The sequence below is a fragment of the Ixodes scapularis genome, unplaced genomic scaffold, assembly GCF_016920785.2.
Source record: "Ixodes scapularis isolate PalLabHiFi unplaced genomic scaffold, ASM1692078v2 PGA_scaffold3__209_contigs__length_174095766, whole genome shotgun sequence".
Taxonomy (NCBI): domain Eukaryota; kingdom Metazoa; phylum Arthropoda; class Arachnida; order Ixodida; family Ixodidae; genus Ixodes; species Ixodes scapularis.
Window position 1 is genome coordinate 116013331 of NW_024609868.1, and position 23198 is coordinate 116036528.

A 23198-nucleotide genomic window follows, 5' to 3' on the forward strand; every position below is an offset into this window, starting at 1 on the left:
CTAAACGAATGCGCAGCTTGTATTTTTTATATTGTTTACTTCGGCATAAGTAAGAGAAAAAGTGCCACAATACCCCAAAATACCTCTATTTCGCTGCGTAATCGTAAAATAAAAAAAACGCTTTTTTTTCCCAACCTGCGGCCACATGGTGGCCGCAAATGGAACCTGTGGTGCGACGTCATTCGGAGTGTTTTTTGTAAGTGATAGTGTTAGGCAATTGTAAGCTTGATTTAAGGTTAAGTTTAAAAAATCTTGTTGTTTAGGCATGCAGAAACGCTTCAAAAGCCTAATATTGCCGCTAAAAGGGTATGAATTATTTGTGGCGCCATCTACCGGAAGTCAACAAAACTTGCCGTCGCCGCCATCCGTCGACGCCCGAGGCGCCTACGGCGACTACACGAGCAACCCGGACGTTTTGTCTTTCCCTCGCTCGACGGAGTGCGTTGGTCGTGGTCCGTAGTATCGTGGTATCGTTATTGTTCTTGGTGTCTCGACCTCGACTTCAACTTCGACTGCCCGCCGCGTCGCAAGCATCTTGCGCTTGACGTCGCTCAGGCCGTCCGCCCATGCCACCATGTTGGTCGGGAATCGGCGGGAGAGCGGGAGAGCGGCGAGCCGGCGAGCGCTGGGAAACGGAAGCCAGAAGAACCCAACCGGAAACCAACGCCACTCCGAATGACGTCACAGGCGAAGCTGGTGCCGCTTCAATGTTGAATTGAGGGGTGCCAGAGATACCAATTTCTTTTATTTTATTTTTTTAATGAAAACTAGGGCAAGCAGGAAACAATAGTTTTTGGTCCTTCGTTTTATATGTGGCCGGGATCAATTCCCGCAATTAATTAGCCAAAGTCCGCAAATTGTTGCACCGCCCCTTTAAAGAGCGGCTCGCGGCTCCCCCCCCCCCCCCCCCCCCCCGCGCACACACACACACTTTCCCGCCTCCCTTCCTGTCACACAAGCACTTTCCCAAAAAGAAAAATAGAACCTGTTTTAAATCAAAAGAAAGGTTGCGGTTTGGTAGTCTTGTGCTATACTGCTATCTTGCTTATAGTTGGACTGCTTTTGACTCGGATAGATTGAAAGTAGTTGGAATTTCGTTTATCTCTTTGGACAAGAGTTTGCCCCCGCCCTCCCTCCTTCGCGGCTCTTGGATGTTTCGTGGTTTCGTTTGCGGCTGTTAAGTGGGGTCAGCCTGGCCACCCCCGCCATATGTACTTGAGCAAAAATCGCGTTTTGCGCGCTCTCATCTTTGTCTGCTGGGCTTTGGAACGCCTCCTGAGAACGCGATGTTGCACGGTATATCACAGGCTGCGCATGTGTTCACAGCTGAGTGACTCAGCATTTTTCGTCCGGGTGATAAGAGATAGAATGGTCTATATTCGGCGACAACGTTTCTCTGCAACGCAGTGGAGAGGAAGAGAGCCAGCGCACAGCTTTATTTAACGCTCAAAATGGGAGAGGGAACGCATGCCTGTATTCTACACTGCAATGCCAAGCAAAGTTGTCGCCGAGTATAGTTGTGTTTTAAAGGGGAAGGAGAAGTTGTTTTCTTTTAAAAGTAAAATCTATAGACCTCAGAAATTGCATAAAATGGGGAAGAGGGGATATTGAAACCTCTTTATTACAACCTTTACCACTCTACCTCGAGCGGCCGCGGGGTAGGTTGATAGAGTAACATGGGGTGAATACGAGCTTTCTATTCTGTCGTGTGACAAATCAGCATTGCATATGGCAATGGCAACAAAGCCAAATCCAGCTGAAGATATATCAATTGATACTGGCCCGTTTTATTTTTTTTTAATCTGCATACGTTTACACCACAATCTTAATTTTTTTTATAGGAAACTTAGGGAAATTAAACTCCGAATTTTGGAGAATTGGACATCAAACAAAACTAAACTGCAATGAACTTCGAATTTTCGGCAAAAAAAAAAAAAAGAACTATAAAGAAACACTTACCGAATTTATGGAAAAATATCTCCGACAGCACGAAATCCTAAGAATCAAGTGTCTCACTTATGACAGATAAACAGTGACATGGTTTTAGATGTCATAGCTTTATTAATTCTGTGCAAGATACATTTCACAATTTTTGTCACAGAAATTTAATGCTATTTACTATATCTATATACTATATGCTATATACTATATCTCAAGAATTAAAAGAAATAATTAATATAGTATGACATAAAAGCTTCCTCAAATGTTACTGCTGGGAGCCGAGAAGTTACACTCTCGCATTTTATGAAACCCATTAGCACAAAAAATATAGCATCACTATTCCTTTATGGAAAATTTTATACTACATCATTATTAATATCAGAAGGACGCAAAATATTTTTCTATCAATTTTTAATGGCAGCCTTTCGCTAAAGTATCTCATACCTGCTACTAATCTTTTCTTATACATGTTTATCAATAGATACAAAAAAGTACATGGCAATGTATGCGCATCATTCTTATAGAGTCAACGTCATCTGAAAAATTAGGACTACTGTATTCTCATCATTGTACAAGCTTGGCATTATTGCACTGCCAATTTTGTTGCAAGGGTTCACCATCAATCTAAAAACTTCCATGTTCGTCATAAAATTACACATGTACCACAACGCTACCGAGTGGTACGTAAACATAATCAGTGGAAATGTGCCTGGTCATAAACGAAAACAAATGTGCATGGAGCTCAGAAAGCGTTTCACTGAATTAACAGTGTGCATCAGATTTGGGCTACAGAGCCAATAAACAAGATAACGTCAGGATCGTGGCAACGGATAAGGAATAGGAATGGGTGATCAACAGTGAAACGTGTGGGAAATGACATGCAACACAACATAACCATAGCCGTGGCAGCAGCAGCCTCAGTTCCCTCTTCGTTCACTTCGATGAAAGCCTTGTGGACCACGTCAGAAACCACGAGAGCATTGTCGGGGCTGATCCCAGAGAGGTCGCACTTCAATGCATCAAACATGTCTTCAATTCCCATCGCAGCCAGCACGTTCTTAAGACCCACTGTGTGCTCCAGCTTGAACCTTGGGAGGCTCAATTCGATGTCGCCTTGGTACGACAGTTCCTGGATAATCTCTCTTATCTTAGAGGACGTCAAAGTTTCCTCGAGGTCCGCGAGCCCGTCAATCTCTTCCGGAAGCAGGATCACCATCGACATCTTCTGGCCCTTGTAAGGAATTTCGAGAGCACTGACCTTGAAGTTCGGGTGTCGACACATCCTGAATCGCTGCTTGTGGTGCATCATATCTACCATCTTCGTTCGGTCGGCAGTCAAGTGGAATTCCTGTTGAGATGTGCGCTTCGGGTCGAACTGGTCGTGCCACAGCCCTTTGAAGTAGACCGCGTTAATGATGATCAGTGACGTAAAGTCATCAATAGTGCCTTCGGCAAGGAGGTCCTTGATTTTGGATTGTGTAACTTCTTCTACCCACGTGTTCACCTGAAGACGTGTTTTTTCGGCGTTTCGCTTGAAGTCAACTTTCTCGACGGTGGTGCTGTACGACTTCTCCAGAAGGTGCGTAAACTCATCAAGCGTGTTGTAGGTTTCCTCGGCGTAGAGGCGGTTGGCAACATGTAGGATGACGTCGGGAGCATAACCGGGAAGTTTAGAAAAGAAGTATGCAAAGTTTTCATGGACGGTGGTGTCCTGCATATGAAGGGCGTTCGAGATCTGCTTGGCTGTGTCGTGTTTTGCCCCAGCAAGGGTCATGGACAGCGCAGCAGCAATGCTGAACGGGGAGCAGATAAAGTTACTTGCTCCATCGCTTTCACTCTTCAGCTTCTTGTATAAATCAACGGAGAAGGAGATGAGAGAATTACTAAAATCAGACGCCATGTTGCAATGTCTCGGCGAAGGCGTAGATCCTGAAAAAATAAACCTTCCGCATTATTCGGTACGGAGTAAAGTTGAAGATGTACTAACGAATCTAAAGTAAGAATGGGGTTCGAATAACTTGTTTGCAAATTAATGAAGCTTTTTTTTTTTACGTTTAGGGCTGGAATCCAAAACAATTTTCTTTTTCTTTTGCAATCGACATTTTTAAAGACTTTATACTTCGGTTTTGTTTCGGAAAATCACGAAAGTGGCGTCAGTCAGTGCCTAAGAATAAACGACTGAGCGAAGCCACGCTATCTCGCAACGGGGTGTGGGATGCCTAATCTCTCTGACATCTCGGTTAAAGTAATTACTAAAATTAAAATCACAAGTTCACTACTCACGCGTTTTTTTTTCTTTTTCCCGTGCTACGAACATGTAGAGCTTGCTAGATTGCATTTCAGACGGGTGTTCGACTGATGTATCCTAGCCTAAGCTTGAGAAGGTAGTATTTATGTTGGCGAATAAAAATCGAAATGTTTTTAGCTAGATCATACATTTTTCTGCAATGATGATTTAAATAAAACCTTTCCCGCAGAAAAAAAAATATTCCCCAAAATATATTGAATTTACCATTTTTCTGCATTTTGACGTTTTCCATGCGGATTCGTTTTACATTCACACGAAGGATTCATCAAGCTAGAACGATTTATAGCGGGCTGAACACAAGCAAAATTTGGTGTTCCGAGAAAATCGGTGTTGAGATTTATTTCTACATTCCACTGCGTTCGTCAGTTACGCAATGTCCCTTTGCTAGCAAATGAGAACGCGTAAAAAGGTAATGCCTTACTACAAGGAAACCGTAATACAAAAAAAAGATAAATAAGGTTTCTTCGTTAAGAAAATGATTAGTTGCTTTCGTTCTAATATGGTGGAGTTTACAACAATAAAAAAGTTATTAATAGATCTTTCGGAATTATGTAGTGCCCCCTGCGTCCGGTTTACGCATTGCGACGTTCACATGTACGGCAAGTGAAATTATCCAAGAAGCGAAGACGATGTTGATGTCGGTTTAATATTACGTGATTTCAGAACGCAGAGAAGGCAGAAGGAAAGCAAAACAGAGAATGAGACGACTTTCTTTTCTGTTCGTTCTATTCTTCTGTGGTGTTCTTAACTTCCATCAAAAAAAGAGAAAAAAAAAACAGCCTTAGGATGTTTTTCTTGCAAGGCCTCCCGGGATTTTCCGTAAAGGTATTTTAATCTGTACCTTAAATACCTAAATATGCAGTAATTTTTTCTTCCGCATTGTTTTTAACAATCGGACGAATTGATGAATTAATGTGACTTTTAAGTATATCTAGCCATAAAAAAGCAAAATTTTCTAGCTACAGTGATTTCGGACAACTTAATTTGATTTAAATCAAATGGATTCGATTTCAATCGAAAAAATCTCATTTATTATATTTTTTCAACATCTTGATCTTTGCTTCACCCTACTAGTATCAAATCTGCGTCTAATCAACAGAACAAAGAAACGAACTCATACCGTTGTTGTCGATGGACGTTGCTTAGTAGTTGTGCCGCGGCTGGCAGTCATATGAACAACGCACACCTGTCGCCGACAGACGAAAAACCAACAAAAAACAACAGTATCTATACGAAGTCAGCGCCACCACCGCCCCGCCTGCTGCGTGTGAGGTGCGTCAACACAGCAACTGGATCCCAAATCGGATTCGTCCAAGGACGTTGCATTACCTCAGCATTCGAAATGTGGCCATGATGTGGTCACGCTGAGCTACGCCGGAAACCGCTTGCACTTCCAGGCTGCGTTGCGCGCTCGCTTCGCCTGTCCCGTCGGTTTCCGGCTGTTCCGCGTAATTCGGTCGGCCCGGTGCTACTATGAAATGCGACAGCATCTGTTGGGGCAGCCTCCCCGGAAGAGTTTCATCTGTAACTCGAAACGCGTGCGCAAACACGTGCGACGTATAAAGGGATACATTTAGGAGACCAAACAAGACTCCGAGTACTTGAAGAAGAATTGAAACCAGGATGACAAGATTTCAAGCCCGGTGCTCAATCACTGCACGTCAAGGAAGAAGGCTTAGCTCGGTTTCATTCTTCTTATCTTTCGCATGCGTGGGTTGCGGGACGAAGCGCTTCCTGGATGTGCCGTAGCCTTGTTCAGAATGCCTTTCAAAGAGGAAGTTACGGCCTGAAGAGGAGAAAGCTGAGGAGAAGCAGGGACATGCCGAGTATAACCCACTTTACGGAATAAAAATGAGCGGACATTCGATGCGTAGTTGCCGCCTCTAGCGGTACGCTTCAGCTGTGGGGACAACAGACCGAATTTTCTTGTTTGGTTTTGATCAGAAATATCAAAGATGACAATTCGAAGGCCGCTCCACGTGCAATCAAAGCACTTGTCAGAGCGAAGCGCTCGTGCCCAGACCGTGCCTAGGCGAGCTTCACTTTCATCGTTATGATGTGTTAGTAAACACCGAGCTGTGGGAACAACAAGCTCGATAAAGCGCTCCCTAGAGCTCGATCTCCTGCCCAATAGAATTCGTCGCAATTTAATCGGCCGAATATGTCATTCGTAGAAGATAAGAAAGGCTCTCGCATTTCGACGTGGTCTGCAGCAGCGCAGCTCAGAGACACGGGCCCGAGTATCAGCCAGCTTTCGAGAGCAGCCTACCATAGCTTCGTGCTCACAATCGCAATCGGCGATTTATGCGATTTGTGACGCAATCGCAGCTTGGCATACAAACTCGCGACATGACTCAATATATCATAAGCAAAACCTGCCTATGTGCGCAATCGTACCGTCCTACTGAACCCCGGGAAACAACGGAAAACGTGTAACAATTATGTACGGACTGGTTCTGCGACGAGAATACGATCAGAATGCGCATGTCAGTAGTGTTAAGCAGTGGCGTTACAAGGGGAAGGCGGGGGGGCGGACCGCCCCGCGTGCAGCGCTCAGGGGGGTGTAGCGGCGGGCCACGAGAGACGGGGGGGGGGGGGGGGGGGGGGTGTTGCGGCGGGCTACCGCCCCGGGTGCCACTGACCCTCGTGACGCCATTACAAATTAAGTAAAACTCATATACCATACAGGCTAGAAAGTTATCGTACCCAACCCAGCGACGACGTTATTGTACGTGAAAATGGTCTTTATTTCGGCAACATGCACATAACCACAACTGCAAGCGGAAGCAATATATTAAAAAAAAAGAAGAAAAAAAAACTAACTGCCGCGTTGTGCTTGCTTTTCTCAGTATACTGTAAGAGACCGTTGACATACTGCGAAAAGTTTATCCTATTTCTTGGTCTTTGAAGAAACGTTTCGGCACACTTTCTTGCACCACCAGGTAGACCGTTTCGATATAATCCTTTCCACATGAAGACGCAGTAAGTGGCGTGCGGACAAACTACGCTTCAGCGGGCGTTTTTAGCACGTCATCGAAGTTTCAACGAATCAGAACTCACAAGAAGCTCAGGTTTTTTGTGTTCTACGTTTTTTGGCTAGGTGGTCGGCACTTCTCGAAGCGGTGATAAACCTTGACCGCGAGGCTCGACATTGATGAGTTTTGAGTAAGGATGCCGCGAACTTTTCCGAACCGAAGTTTCGATGATCAAATCAAGCGGTTCGAAAGTTCGAAAGATTTTGATTTTTCGACTTTTCTATATTGAAAATTCGACGAAAGTCGAATTTTCGACTTGTTAAACTCAAAAGTTCAACGATTTTTGAAAATTCTAACCTCGCACGTTCAGAAATGCAGTGTTTTTCGAACCTTCAAACTTATTACGCTAAAAAGTTCGATCTTTTTGGAACTTATTACGCTGTGAAATTTGACGCTTGTCGAACGTTCGACCTTGATACACAAAAAATTCAATGATGGTCGAACTTTCGACCTGCTTGCACTAAAAAGGTCGAACTTTTCGGACTTTCAAATGTCCTACGCTAAGAAATCGATAATTTTCGAACTTCGAACCTAATTATCTAGAGAACTCGATAATTTTCGAACTTTCGAACCTATTTATCTAGAGAATTCGAAAATTTTAGAACTTTCGATCTTGAAAATTCAAAAGTTCGACAAACTTCGAACTTTTAGGGTAAAAGGTCGAAGTTCGTCGAACTTTGAAAGACCGGCGGGCGGTTTCATTTGGATCCAAGCAGTGAAATATATTCATAATTTGTTTTCTTCAAATTTTTACATGCGGTGCCGCATTCCTTTCGAAAGGCAATGCCGTTTATTTCAATGCTCTGGCATGTTTAGTTTTAAAGAAATAAATTCCCGAAAGAGCGACGAAGGACAACGGGTTTTTGACGATTGTCGTTTCTGCCATATTTGAAGCGCGCTATAGCCGAAGCTATTTATGGTAGAGATGCTAAACTTTCTAAGAATGATCTATGTATACCCTAGGTGAGTGTCGTCTTAAGATATGATTATTGTTATTCAAGATTAGTTTCAAAGAAATGTCCAAACATGTACCGTATATACGCGAGTAATGGCCGCACTCGTGTAATAGACGTACCCCTAACTTCCACACACACACACACACAAAAAAAAAAGCCGAACAAAACATATTTTAAAATTACCAGTGTATAGGCCGAATCTATGATTTTGAAATCGTAGGTGCGGCCATTTTTTTTTCAAGGAATGCCGGCAGATGGCACCCACCCGGCTGCGGCAGCCAACAACATTGAGGCACTCTACCCTGTCTGTTTGCGGCTCTCGCTTTATCTCGAGCAATCTCGAACCAGACGCAGTGTATCTCTTTGTGTTTGCGAGTACCCCCGGTTTCCCGCTGTCACCCACTTCAGGCTTCTGGATGGGGAAGTACACGAGTTACACGGCCGGCTTTAAACTCAAAGTTATTGCTCAAGACAACAGCAAAAGAGCAGCCTGCCTAAGTTCGGTGTCGACGACGCCGAGTCGCTGGACGCCGAGACAAGTTTCAAAGATGAGTGATCCACTACGGACGAGTGAGAACGACTTTATACGCCTGCCTATGCAATACCCATAAATGTTTTCTTGTTGTACTGAGGCGTATGAGTACTTCCATTTAAAAAAAACAAGTTGTGAAACTTTTGGCGAAAAAAAAATAGTTTCCAAAAAACTTTATTTTTTATTTTTCTCCGTGTAATTGGGGGGGGGGGGGGGGGGAGGGGGGGGGCCGCACCCCTAGTTCTCGCCCGAAAATTTAAAGAAATCCCTGCGGCCATTACACGCGTATGTACGGTATCTACGGGCAATTATGCCCTAAACTTGGTAATTTTTTTCGTCTAAATTGTTTGAGGTATCGCACTTAAATTAACACCACAGACAGTACATATCATTGCTATATGCAGAATACAAAATAACGTATTTGTTATCTTTTTCGCGTTGAGGAATAAATAAACTCATAGGGGGAAGATTTCTAAAATTGTTCAAATTCAGCACGTCATTACAAAAAAAAAAAAAAAAAATTGGTTTTACGTTTTTGCGACGTGTTTCTTTTAGCTTGTACACACTTTGGTAGGAGAAACTTGTTTCGAAGTTCTGAGCCTCTGAATATGGAAGAATACAACACTTCCGGCGGGTTCTTGATAGTTTTTTTTTTTTTTTTATTTCCAGCTTTTCATCTCCGCATCTATGGTTATGTTAATTATTTTACCAATGGCACAGTTATCTAGGTCGAAAAGACATAGCTTTGAACTTCCGAACCTTGAAGCATGTGACGACCAGTGCCTTCTGACAACGAGTTTCCGACAGTGACCATCTACGCGATCTTGTATGCAGTGTATTGATGCATGTATGTGCCGTGTATCTGTATGCCCTCAATGTATGCTCAGTTGATGCTTGTAGTATGCGTAATGTGTCTACATGTGTGTATAATAAAGGTTCTCGAAGCGCAATGGTGGCGTGAGCAAATGAAAATATTTTTGTAGAGCATGAATTGGGCGGTACCTAGCGCCACCTAGCCTGGCTGGCAATTACTGTGCCTGGCTCTGCCATCTGGTTGCAAGCGAGTTAACCTTCCTTCACGCTACGCGATAATTTCTGGTTACCGTGCAAACAGGGGCTTCGAGTTTGTTCTTTTGAGAGCGGCTTTTGCTTTCGCAGATTGGTTTACCATTCCACCGTGATGTGCGGTTGATGAAGGGATTGTGACTCGAGGAACAGGAAAAGTAAGACGCGAAGTAACTGGGTATCGGTTGTCTCCGTTTAACATCGTATTACTGACGACAAGAAGACTGAGGAACTGTTTTTGAAACGGAAGTCTCTTTGCCTGGAAGGGGGGGGGGGGGGGAGCTGCATGGCTTCTGAAATAAACACAATTCGCGGAATGCTCACGTTACGCTTTTATTTGCTGCTCCTCTCGTTTCGTACAAGAGACGTAGCGTCCTCGTCAAACCTTGTTGAACGCGAATTGCTCGAATCGGGGCCGCCATAATGAGATGCTGACGGCCGAGGAACTGTTTGCTCCCCTGTTTCAGGGACGAAAGTTTCTCCCTTTTCAGAGGAACATAGGTTACAAGACCGTTCCTCCCTTTATGGCGCATTCACTCTGGAAGCGGATCCGCTTTCGCGAAGTGGTTGCGGATACGGTTCGCGAGCGACCCCGTTCAGACACACCGAGAGGCGGTTGGCGGTTTCTCGGCGATCACGCGTGATCTTTTGAGACTTGCGTTTGGCAATCCTGTTTTAAAATCCAAAATCCACTTTGAGCCACGATCCAGAGCCAAAATTTGGCTATTTTGGCACTCTGAAGATTTTTCTTGCGGATGTTCGCACGCATCACGAGTTCAGGCAGCGAAAAAAGAGGCATGGACCTGCCAAACTCGCCTGTGATTCCGTCGACTTCGCCCATAAGCAAAGCCCAGGTTGGCGCGCCTTGCTGATTTAGAACAGGATGCCCCCGACCTTTTTTTTCGAAGTGGACCCTTCCCGCATGAATAGCTGACCTTGTTTTCCGGATAGAGGGCCAGTTTTTCCCCCTCGTTCGCTCCGATCATTTTCGAAGTTGTGAGCGGTGGGGTGAACCATGGTGCGGGGGAATGTGTTCGGGCCGGTCGTGTCTTCGTTGGCGGCGGATTCTCCTCTCGTCACTCACACGTCGATCGAGTCTACTGTTTGTTTGACATTAAGCTCAACTAAACGCCGTATGGATTACCTCTGCCTCGTTTGGTATGTACACTTTATTCCTTAAGTAGGTTTCCTTTATTTTCTTTTGTTAGTAGTAAACGTTACAGGTCGTGCTAGCGCAGGTACCCTGCCCGCTCCGCGGTAGTGCATTGGCTACGCAATCAGGCTCACGACGTCTCTATCGGCCTTCGTTTTGGTCATGCACGGTGTCAAAAGCTTTTAATAGTTCACGCGACTATCGTGGGTAGAAAAGCTGACGTTTCGCTCGATCAGGGGCGGGTTCCAACGTTTTACGTACAGAGACTAACAAGGCGGCGAGCTTCGGGCTGTGGCACCCGGAATAACAAACAAACTCTTACCCGAACCAAATCACCGGTGCGAAGCCCGTTAAAATTACGAGTCAGTTCTTTTCGCGGTGGATTCAAGAGACGGACGTGAACATTACGTTTCTCTGTTGATTTGTCTGCTGTAACGCTAAGACTACAGCACCTTGGACGCCTCACCAGCGACAGGTGCCATCTTGTTTCGAAAGTCACTGATGTCACGTCAGCGTCGCGCTGTGATTGGCTGCCGCTTTGCGGTTCATGAAACGGTTGGGAGAAATCGGTCCCGAAGCGGTTGGCAAAAACGCGCTCCAAACCTAGTCGCTTTGCGGTTCAGAACACGCGGATCCGCTTCCAGTGTAAACGCGCCATTCGGGAGGACTATAGACCATTTCACGTAAATTTCTATGGGCGCCGCCATCTTAAATCATGTGGCCCGTCCGCCATAAGCTTGCTTCATTTTCCGCTCCGCACCCCTCCGCACCCCTCCACTCGCCTCCGTACGCCTTGTTGTGCTGCTGCCGGATTCATTGTTTCCACGCTTCTCGTCCTTCTTTTCCTGTAAATTACATTGACCTACGTTGTCTTTTTATATAGCTGTGTTCTGTTATTTTGCGAATCGCTTTTGAAGTCTGTTTTTTTTTACGTTTTTCTGCGTTCGGAGTCAGCGGTAATTCGTGTGACACGATCATCGGCCGCGATCACAACCGGCCGCGATGGCCCTTCTGTGGGTGGACGACCTGAAGCTTTGGCCGAAGATTCAGCGCTCATGTAAGTATCAAAGATCTGAACTGTGTTAAGTGTGACATGACTGAAACGGGTAGCATTGCAGTGATATGCTGAGAGCGGTCGACGCCGCGATAGCGAGTTATCACGTGCGGACTCGGTCGTGTTTACATTACTTACTGGGGTATTCCGCTGGCGCTCGCTCGCTGTTTTAAAATCAGCGTTGTAGGTATTTGAGCGGTAATTGTGTCAAACGTCGTTTCTGTGTGGCGGAATAGGAGTGTAAATGTATCACGCATCGATCATTCGCGATGTGTACGTACAAAACGCGACACTGTTAACGCGTCAAACAATCGCTGGTTTCTGCTGTCTTTCTCTCAGGATCGAGACGCTGTCATGAAAACTACTACATCCATCGAAAGTGCTCATTTGGGGCACTAATATAAGCGGTAAAGTGTTATGCCCACTAATACCATTCCTAAGTAAAATTCGAAAAAGTGTCTATCATGTTGGCGCTGACAGTGTCGCGCTGCTAAACGCTAAACGGCTAGCGCGGGTACAAAGCCGGCGCTTTTCTTTTAATTTTGCTTCACCCCGGAAACAAGGGAGGCAAAGTTTTACCGCCTAAATTGGTGCCCCATATGAGCCCTTTCTATCACTTGACAAAATTTCGGTGGTAGCTGTTCATTCGTCAGAGTGAAGTAAGAAAATCCGGCTACATCTTGTTCGTGCTGTGTCGCACTGTGTACACTAATTTGATGACTGTCTAGTGGTGTTGCTCCGCGAAGCCACGCGTGAAATTTACGGAAGGGTAATAATATGGCGAACTGGACGAAACGGTAGTAACTTGGTGATATGAAGAAATTTCAAATCTTTTATGTGCAGACTGAGTTTCCTGCTGAGCTAGTATATTAAAAGCGGTCAATTGTTCTGTTTACTTCCTTTGGCTAGTTCCGGACACAGCTTTAAAAGCTGGAACCATAGGCATATTTCAATGCTATCCACGTGATGCCACATCTTCCAGTGTCCCTCATGTAGTATTAATTTGTTGGGTGTAGTTGAGTAATGCAGCACTGAGATTTTTCATGCGGTGCATGCTTCTGAGACTTGAACGCTCTTATGCACTGCCCTGTAAAAACTCGCCCGAGTTGCAGGTTTAGTGCCCTAGAGGCTTAAAGCTCATCTTATTTTGCTTCGTTCCTTAGTAAAATTTAAACTGTACTTTGAGCTGCTTGATTAAAACACCTTTTTTTACAGTTATCTACGAGTACATGATTACCAGGCAAGACATCGATGGCAAGGCATCGCAGAATTTCAAGGGATTTGTCGAGGCGCTGAACTTGTTGGACTCTGGCCACGTCGGAACAATCCTCGTGCGTCAAAAAGCTGGACTCTGTGAACTTAAAATCTGAAGTCAGGTCCTCACAGACAGTGTCTAAACTGTACGAGACACAGGTCACCTTCACAGACAATGTCATCACAAGCATCGTCTGCTCCTGTATGGCTGGGCAAGGGCAGTCGTGCTCACACGCAGCAGCACTCCTGTTCAAGGTTGCAGAAGCATCAAGTAGAGGGCTGACTGGGTCAGCATGCACCGATGTGCAGTGCAAGTGGAACGCTTCCACTGAAAAGAACGTGGTACCCGCACCCTTGCAGGTCATCTACGGACTCAAGTCAGGCAAGGCTGGGTTCCACCAATCTGACAGTCATAGGGCACTCCAAGTACATTTCAAGCGCTCTGGCTTCAGAAACATAGAGGGAACATCCTGGCATCTGTCATGGACGCCCGACTGAAGAGTGCTCCCCTTCAAGTTGTGAGAGGTAATGCCAAACAACTTAATTGCTTCCTTTCATTCCTTGATGCCTTGTGCGTGAACAACCTTTTGACCCACAGTCCCATGGTTGCCACTCCGGCGAGCTCCTCTGTGGCCCATGCAAGAGCTTCTACGAGGCCAACGTGGCACTGACCGCAGCAGCGATAGCATCGCTGGAGGAGCAGGCCTGGGGCCAGGGCAGCAGCCAGTGGCAGACCGCACGAAAACTGCGGATAACTGCCAGCACAGCTGGGTCCATCCCAAAGACGGCCTTCCCAGAGAAATGGATTGCCAGTCGTCTGAACAGCACCTTTCGTGGGAACGAGAACACAAGGAATGTATTCAGGTTTATGTTGGTGCAGACATGGATCATTTGAGTATTCTCAGAGCAGCAGAACGCTGAATCATGTGTACAGAACAGCGCACGAAAAGGCAAGGACAGAGAGTAAGGAACATGCACAACACAAAAGCGCTGACTCGCAACTGAATTTATACACAAAAGGAAGAAGAGGAGGACGTTCTGAAAGACATGCAGGGCACACAGTGCGTGTCACACGCGACACAACACCATTTAGCTACAATGTCTTTGCCCCATAGTCCGATCTAAAAACGAAGTTTTGGTTTGTTTTTAAACCGAAACCTTGTTTTTAGATCAGACTATCAAACCGAACCGAAACCTTGTTTTTACATCGACTGACTGAAATTCGAAACTCTAACCAAAGTTTAATTAAAATACACAATATTTCCGCGACGTTTCGGGACCAGCTCGGTCCCTTGGTCACGGGTGACTGTGGGTTGGACGGGAACAGGCCCACTCGTCACAGTCAAGTCGTCATAGGGAAACTGGTCATAGGTGAACTGGTCAAAGAGGGCATCTCGTTCTAGGTGAACCCGTAGTAGGGAAAGTGGTCGCAGTGACCTTCTCATTTTTAGAAAGTTCGTCTCACAGACTTTTTTTTAGAGGGAGGGAGGGGGGGGGAGGGAGGGGAGGGGAGGCATCAACCTGAAAAGTGGTCGCATCGAACCTGTCGCAGTTTCAAACTTGGCCTCTCTTTTTGTTTGCTTTCTGGGGGCGGTTGTGATGGGCTTTTCGGTGTTATCTTTACTTTCGACGTTCCTTTGTTATTAGACCCTTTTCGGAAGCTTTGCAATATCGCAACTTACGGCGCGATGACAAAACAGGGGTCACCTTGTGGTATGTAGACCTCCATACCAGGATGCTAGGAAGCGTAGGAGTTAGGTTTCCCCTTTGTTGGCGAATTCTCTGTTCTCTATCTCTACTCCAAAGGGGTTGTTCCTTTGAAGCGGCTTCGAATACGTACATATTGTAAAGGCAGTGTCTATTCTGCCGGCAGCCGGCAGAATAACCGGGGGGAAAAAGTGCCGGCAGTAGTCGTAAACACGCCTATTCTAAGCTGTGGATTAGCTCAGTGGGTAAGATGTGCGCCTCATGCACAGCTGGATCTTAGTTCAATCCCCCGAGGGAAATTTCTTTATCTTTGGAATTTTGTTTTTTTGTTAAGGTATGACGCGATATTTACGACATCTCTCTTTTAAAATTAGCACTGAAAAAAAAAACAAAAAAAAAAAAAAACAAAAAAAAAAAACACGAATGTTGTTGACGAAACACTTCCTTTTTAGGGATGAATGGAGGACAGCGGGGCTTGGACCGGCCGGCACGCCGCCGCGATGCGGTGGTACTGGTGGGCCAAATAGGTCAATATATTTCTAATGAGCAGCCGCAGACTGTCGCCGCTAAAGGAGGGGGAGGGGGGGGGGGGCTATGTTAACGAGCTCCCTACAGATACACGCGCCGTCCGAAACTGCCGGCATTTTTCTCCCCGGGCTATTGTGCCGGCTGCCGGCACAATAGTCTCACCCTATTGTAAACGACTCAATTTTCGCGAATTTCGCGAATCACCTACGATTCGCGAGAAATAGGTCCCGCGAACAATTCCGTTAAAATGTAGACACAATGTAATCTATATTGAGATGCCACCACGTCGCGAAAGTCAGAACCCGCGAGTTATTCCAAAACTTCAGCTTTGACCTCAATCGCTAAATATTGAGCCGCGAAAAATAAGTCGTCTACAGTATATATAGGGGCGAAATATTTGGATCTTCAGATAGCACGACCGCGTTTCGTAAGATGGAGCTAACTAAAACCCAGCGTAGCGCTGCATAGCCGAGAACACCCCGACGCTCTGTACTGGGTCTGCAGAGATAGAAAGCATTGCAAAACCAAAGCCACCACCCTCATTTGCCCTATGACGACTTTCCCTACTTCACAAATTCTCCTAGACCCAATATTTTAATGTTTCAGAGTGATTGTTATAGTCGGTCATGAGCTAATGAGTTCGCTTCCCTTGATAGCGCGAGCGCGCACGCCCAACCAAAGCACGGCGGAAGCTAACGTGCGCGTTCTTTACTTGTCGCCGTAAATACACCAATCTCAGGTACGGCACAGCGTGCGATATTTACGGACCAGCACGTGTGTGTTCGTCGCTTCGGAAAGCGAGCAAAGCATGAGCCATACGCACAAACTTTCGAGATGGTAACTGCCAGAAGCTCTTTTTGAGAAAAATCTATAAAAGACCATGTAGTTTTTATTTTTTTAACGATGCTATATGCACTACGTAGTGAACTTTGGACGGAAATGGCTATACACACTACGCGGAGAGCTCATGCCGGTCGGGCCACCCTTTTTCGAACTGCGCGTGTATCACTGGGGAGCTCGTTAACACAGGCCCCCGCCTGCGTTCACGCCGCTTCGCGGCGACAATATGCGGCTGCTAATTAGAAAAGTTAACCAGTACACGCTGCTTCGCGGCGTCCAGCCGGCAACCGAAGCCCCGCTGTCCCAGATCTGCGAAGTTTCGTCGACAACATTAGTGTTCATCGCAAAAAAGAAATATAAATATTGCCAAATGCCTCGACAACGTTCAAGAAAAAAGAAAAAGAAGGTAGGCCACCGCGATTCGAACCCGCGTCCACTTGTGTACGAAGCAGACACCTTCACCCCTACGCTATGCCGCCGCTTAGAAACCTTTTTGTGGACATTCGTTCTATACGAGACAAACGTAGCGCATATAGCAATTTCTGGTCGAGATGCACTCCGGAGCGCATATAGCTTTACTCTTTTTTTTTTTTTTTAGTTTTAAATTATTTGTCATCAGTCATCGAATCCGAATTGCAAACGCAAGATCGGCGAAAAAGGTAAATTGTGACAAAGTCGACAAATGCCCAGTTGCCCTCTGTTACGACTTCCCCGTGTACGAGATGCCCTATGCCGACTTGCCCTGTTTGACGAGTTTACCTATCACGAGTTGGCTGCGACGAGTTGGCTTGTGACGAGTTCTCCTAGACCCGCGTTGGACGGAGGGGGAAGCCGCTTATGTAGGCCGGTTGCGATCGCTGCGTCCGGGTTTTTCCACAAAGCGACGAAGCTCTGACACATACTTGCTTAGGAGACTGCCTGTTTATGTTACCTTTTGTTGTTAAGATGTACCAGGATTCTAGGTGCAAACGTTTACGCCAGTGTCGTTCCGCGCCCTAGACCTCGCTTTTGTCGAAGGACACACGGTGACCCAGTTTCGCAATGTGTTCAGCAAAGGCGCTGGCTTGAACGTCATTCTTTTTCACGTCATATTTGTGGCAGCGGAAGCGTTCCGGAAAGTTCGTCGGTTCCCTCACGTAGGCTGCAGGGCAGTCCACGCACGGGATGCGATAGATGAGGCCTTGGGATTTGTCCTTTCCCGGTCTGTCCTTGGGGAGGGGAAGTCGGTGGCGGATGGTGGACACTGATTTGTGAGTGACCGCAATTCCATGTTTACTAAGGACGCGTCCGATGGTCTCGCTGACGTTCCTCACGTATGGCAGGTACAGATGGCTCGAAGGAGCTGGGGCTGTGGAGAGGCGGGGACGGCGCAGCTTGTAGACCCGATTAATGAACCTTTTGGAGTAGCCGTTGTTTGGAAGGTCGGCATTGATATTGTTGACCTCTTCTTAGAGAGACTCCTCTGTCGAGCACACAGACATGGCACGTCTGAACAGCGCAGTGACCACCGACATCTTTTGGGTAATAGTCAAAGTTCAAGCACCTTCCGGTGTGCGTTGGCTTCCTGTGCACCGTGAAGGCAAGCTTGTCTGAAGTCTTCTTTACTCTGATGTCCATAAACGGAAGCCTACCATCCTTCTTGCGTTCCACCGTGAACTGAATAGCAGGTTCGACCAGATTTAGGTGTTGGCAAAGACGATCGAATTCGGTCTTAACGATGCAAAAACAATCGTCTACATAGCGAAGGAATATCTTCAGCTTCGGCACGAACAAAGCAAGGGCTTGCTTCTAAATACACGTTTTTGGACATCAGCGTAAAGAAGACTGTAGGGATCGCTTGAGAATTTTGTCGTTTCCTGGAAACTGAGTGAATCGACTTTCAACCGTTCGGATGGGGGCACCCCGACGGCTCGCCCCGAGGGTAGGGGGATGAGTGGCTTGAGCCCTTTTTAATCTTTGGCTCGGGAAGGAGACAGACATTCTTGCCTGTCGCCGCGAGGTAGTGGCGACTTTGTCGTCACGGCGCGTTTCCAGTGACGGCTTGTGCAGTCGGGGGACTGCTGCTATAAGGTTTTAGCGACGAGGGGCGCCGGTCTGGGTCCACTTGGACTCTATTACGCTTTACTCGCTAAGTTCGAAGGTCACGGCGCCAATTTGTTTTGACGCAGCGAAGTGGGGGGTGTTTTCCCCGTAAAGCGGTAAAGTATCGCCCCGATTGAAGAGTTCCCCTAGGGGTTTGGCATTGTTTCTCTTCTTAGAAAAGGGAAATAACGAGTTCGGTGGCCTTTCTGTGATTGGTGGAGGACCCGCTGGCACTGGGGTCAATAGAATTGTATAATCGTCCTGATTGGACAGGCCCTGTGTCAGCGGGGAGTTTTCTCGTCTGCGCTGGCGAGGAAACGTTGAGTTTGAACAAGCCCGTGCGCGGAGCAAGTTATCTCCCGCGGTCCGGCGGTCCGTGTAGCTTTGTCGCGAGCGACGAGCAGTTTCCTTGACCCTCACCGTGCGCGGTGGGCACTTTGCGCCGAGGCGCGTTTTTTTTTTGGTATTTCTACTGCCGTGAGCGGACAGTAGAGTTTGGAAACCAAGTTTGCTGTTGACGTTTTATTACATTTGTTTTTATCACCCGTTGCTCCCGACTTTGAGCGTCTTTCCTCGAGGCTCCGCCACCACCAACGAGCAAGAAGCGACCATCCAGCGCGGCAGTCCACGATCGCCCGGCCCTGTCCTACGACTTCTAGGAAGGACCGGGACAAAACAACCTGCGACCCTCAGGGAGGGGCGCATTCTTTACTGGCGCAGTCGACAGGATCGTGGACATCGTCAACCGCCTGGAAAGGTTCCAGACGCCTGGGTTGGTGCGGAAAGCGGTGGTGTCCATCGGAAGGAGCCCAGGACCAGCTGAGACAACGAGGAGCGGCCCACAAGCAGCCTGGTACAGCGAGGCACGGCTACGAGTACGCCGGTGGCCGGAAGCGGCGAAAGCCAAGAAGCGGACGTCGCGCGGGGCGATCGGCGCCGGTGACCTGCGGGTTTGACGGCATCGACGACTACCGTTGGCCTGGGGCCTGCGACGGCGGGGAACGTAAGTCAAGCAGACGGACGTCGCGTGGGGCGATCGGCGCCGGTGACCTGCGGGTTCGGCGTCATCGACAACTGCCGTGGGCCTGGGGCCTTCAACGGTGACAAAAGATTCAAGCCGGCGGACGTCAACGGCTGCAATCAACGCCAGTGGCCTGCGGGTTCGGCAACATCTGATGCGACCGCGCGGACTCTACAGCACCGCCAGGTAAGTGGTCGTTTTCCCTTCCGTCGCCGGCTGACACCCCCGCACTTAGCTGCATGGCGAGGTATAACTGGCCCATTGGGGAGAGCCTCAGTGACGGAGGCGACGAATGGTCGGATGGGGAAGCGATTTCGCTGAGAGTTCAGATAGCCCTCGTGAGGAAAAGAACGAAGGAGTTAGACCTGCAGATACAACTCGCAGAGCTTCGGGCGGAGGAGCGGAGGACAAGAGCTCGGCTTCTGGAGGAGCACCGTGAAGAGTCGCAGATTAATGCAGCGGAGGGCGCGGAGCCCAAGGCTCACTGCGCGAGCGAAACAGAACCGGACGCACGGGGCAACCCAGAGACTGCCATGGGGTCCGAGGCCGATTGTGCCGTACAAAAGCCGGAGACTGCCATGGAGTCCGAGGGTGATCATGCTGTGCAGAGGCCGGGGACCGCCGCGGGGTCCGAGGCGGGTCGCGCTGTCCAGGAGCCGAAGACTGTCGTGGAGCCCGAGGGCGGTCGCGCTGTCCAGGGCCCGGACGCTACCGTGGAGTCCAAGGTCGATCGTGCTGTGCAGGAACCAGACACTGCCGTAACGATCGAGGCCGATCGGGCCGCGCGCGAACGAGGGTTCTCCTTCGTCCAGGCAGATGGACGGGAGGAGCTCCCGGAGAACCAGGGGTCGGATCTGGCGTTGGGGAGACTAGCGAATGCCGAGGTCGCGAGGGGGGCTGCCGCAGTTGCTCCTATCGCTCAGATTGGACTTCGGCGTCCCCACGACAGGTCTAGTGGGGACGGTGTGACACGGCAGGTGCCACCAGGTGGGCGGCGCGGAGAGGCACCGGTGGAGGAGCACAACTCGCCGTGGGGCGACCACCTCGGAGCTGGGAGGGAGATGGTGCGCCAGGGGCGCAAAGCTGGGTCTTCCTTAGACCAAGTTGACCGCGAAGCGAGCTCCAAACACAGTTCCGTGGGGAGACCGAGCCGGGCACGCCTTCGAGGGCCTAGAGGAAGCTCTGGAGAGCATCACAATCCCCACGGTACGCGACAAAGCTGCTCGAGTATGGGGCGATTGTATGGTGGCAGGGGAGCGTTTTTTCCCGCGTATGCATGTGGTGTCAGCGGGCGTGCATGTGGGAAGGCGATCACTGCCACGGCAACGTGAACATTGGCATGGAAACATTTCGCCGAAAAATAGTGTGCCACATGTTTTGGCTGGTTGCTTGATTTCTTTTGGGTTTCAGAAGTTTTCATGTGACGTTTTTCGTTTGTTTCTTTTTTTTTTTTCCTCGTGGGAGCTGCTGGTTGCGACCGGTTAGCTGTTGCGTTTGGCAGAGATTCATGCTGCGTCGCATATACTTTGTGAACCTTTTTTTTTCGTGTAATCCTTTTTGCGCGTTTGTTTTCGGCGCGAGTGGGAACGCTTTACAAGAGTGCGGCTGATGCTCAGGATTTTTTTTTAGTGTACGTGTTTTGTTGTTGTTCTGCTGTCGTCGTTTTTCGTACGGGGTTCTGCATGAGTTGAAGCGTTTTTCTTTTTATATTTCTTTTAATGGTGACGCGATCGTTCTGTTATAAGAACTGCTGGCCAGTCCAGAAGTCCTGGCACAGTTTTCTGGGTGGGCGTGTAGGGATCGCTTGAGAATTTTGTCGTTTCCTGGAAACTGAGTGAATCGACCTTCAACCGTTCGGATGGGGGCACCCCGACGGCTCGCCCCGAGGGTAGGGGGATGAGTGGCTTGAGCCCTTTTTAATCTTTGGCTCGGGAAGGAGACAGACATTCTTGCCTGTCGCCGCGAGGTAGTGGCGACTTTGTCGTCACGGCGCGTTTCCAGTGACGGCTTGTGCAGTCGGGGGACTGCTAGCGCCGGTCTGGGTCCACCTGGACTCCATTACGCTTTACTCGCTAACTTCGAAGGACACGGCGCCAATTTGTTTTGACGCGGCGGAGTGGAAGGTGTTTTCCCCGTAAAGTAGTAAAGTATCGCCCCGATTGGAAAGTTCCCCCAGGGGTCTAGCATTGTTTCTCTTCTTAGAAAAGGGAAATGACGAGTTCGGTGGCCTTTCTGTAATTGGTGGAGGACCCGCTGGCACTGGGGCCAATAGAATTGTATAATCGTCCTGATTGGACAGGCCCTGTGTCAGCGGGGAGTTTTCTCGTCCGCGCTGGCGAGGAAACGTTGAGTTTGAACAAGCCCGTGCGCGGAGCAAGTTATCTCCCGCGGTCCGCCGGTCCGCGTAGCTTATGGTGAATTCCACTCGTAGATCTGGAGCGCTTTCCAAAATCCACGAGGGAGGCAAAATTCCGCTCCGTGGGACCCGCTCCGAATCGACGAGGGGAAGATAAACTTGCATTTTTGGAGCGACCTCCCCCACACCCCTTCTCTCTCCGTCGTACAAAATGGCCGCTGCTCGAACTTGACCAGCCCACCAACGCCTCAGCCGGCTGATCTTTCCGACGACCAGTGACGACTGTCACTGCTTAGCTGCAGAAGTAACACGCGACACAGGCCGGGCACGGCGCCCATGTCACAAATAGCGAAGACGTCAGCGTTCGGCACCGTCACATACCTTTCGGCCGCCTCAAAGCGGCGGTGCACGGACAGCGATTGCCAGCGGTGGAGTTCAGATTTCTAGTACGACTTTAATAAACACGGAGGTAACAAACCATCACTTGCACGGTCGTTGCCTAACCACTTCTTGCTTTATTTCACGGGAAAACGCCGACGGAATGCAGTGCAAAAAGGTAAACAATCACTGGCTGCAGAATGAATAGGCCTAACCTTGCGTCTGCCTCCGGCTTTTCTGTCGTTCTTTTTCTCGTTCTTCCTCTCACGATCACAGATGTCAGCGCTTACGATTTGCCACGCTCCACATTCCCGGCTTTTTATCCCTGATATACGCGAGGTAGAAGCGTTCGAGCCATCACAATCCAGAGTAAACAACCGACGCACCCGAACAGATCCAACTCCACGACCCGACCGGCCTGCCGATCTCTCCAACCTCGCCGCGCGTGCGCACCGCCGATTTAGACGGAAGTCACGTGGGGCGCTCTGTCAGCTTCCGGAGAGATCCGTGAGATCCGGCAGAGCAAGTTCGGCGGCGTTTGGGGCGCTCCGTGGAGCGGGCGCTGCCAGAGATCTATGAGCGGAAGATGACCAACTTGAGCCAGATCTGCGAGCGGAATATGCGCGCTCCAAATGGAGCGCTTTTGGAGCGCTCGAGATCTGCGAGCGGAATTCACCATTAGTCGCGAGCGACGAGCAGTTTCTTTGGACCCTCACCGTGCGCGGTGGGCACTTTGCGCCGAGGCGCGTTTTTTTTCGCCTTTCTACTGCCGTGAGCGGACAGTAGAGTGCTGTAACCAAGTTTGCTGTTGTCGTTTTAATATATTTGTTTTTATCAATCGTTGCTCTCGACTTTCAGCGTCTTTCCTCGAGGCTCCGCCGCCACCAACGAGCAAGAAGCGACCATCCTTCGCGGCTGTCCACGATTGCCCGGCCCTGACTTACGACTTCTAGGAAGCACCGGGACAAAACAACCTGTGACCCTCAGG

General features: G+C 48.5%; 2 protein-coding genes across 2 annotated transcripts in view; one reads left to right on the top strand and one right to left on the bottom strand.

Annotated features, from left to right (window-relative positions):
* LOC8025703 (choline transporter-like protein 4) overlaps positions 1–23198 on the top strand; it is a 647806-nt gene that overhangs the window by 258162 nt on the left and 366446 nt on the right. The gene's annotated exons all lie outside the window — the stretch shown is intronic.
* Positions 2717–3841, bottom strand: LOC8024422 (leukocyte elastase inhibitor A). The gene has a single exon (XM_040207188.3). It carries the CDS (start codon positions 3839–3841, stop codon positions 2717–2719), a length of 1125 nt encoding a protein of 374 aa, XP_040063122.1.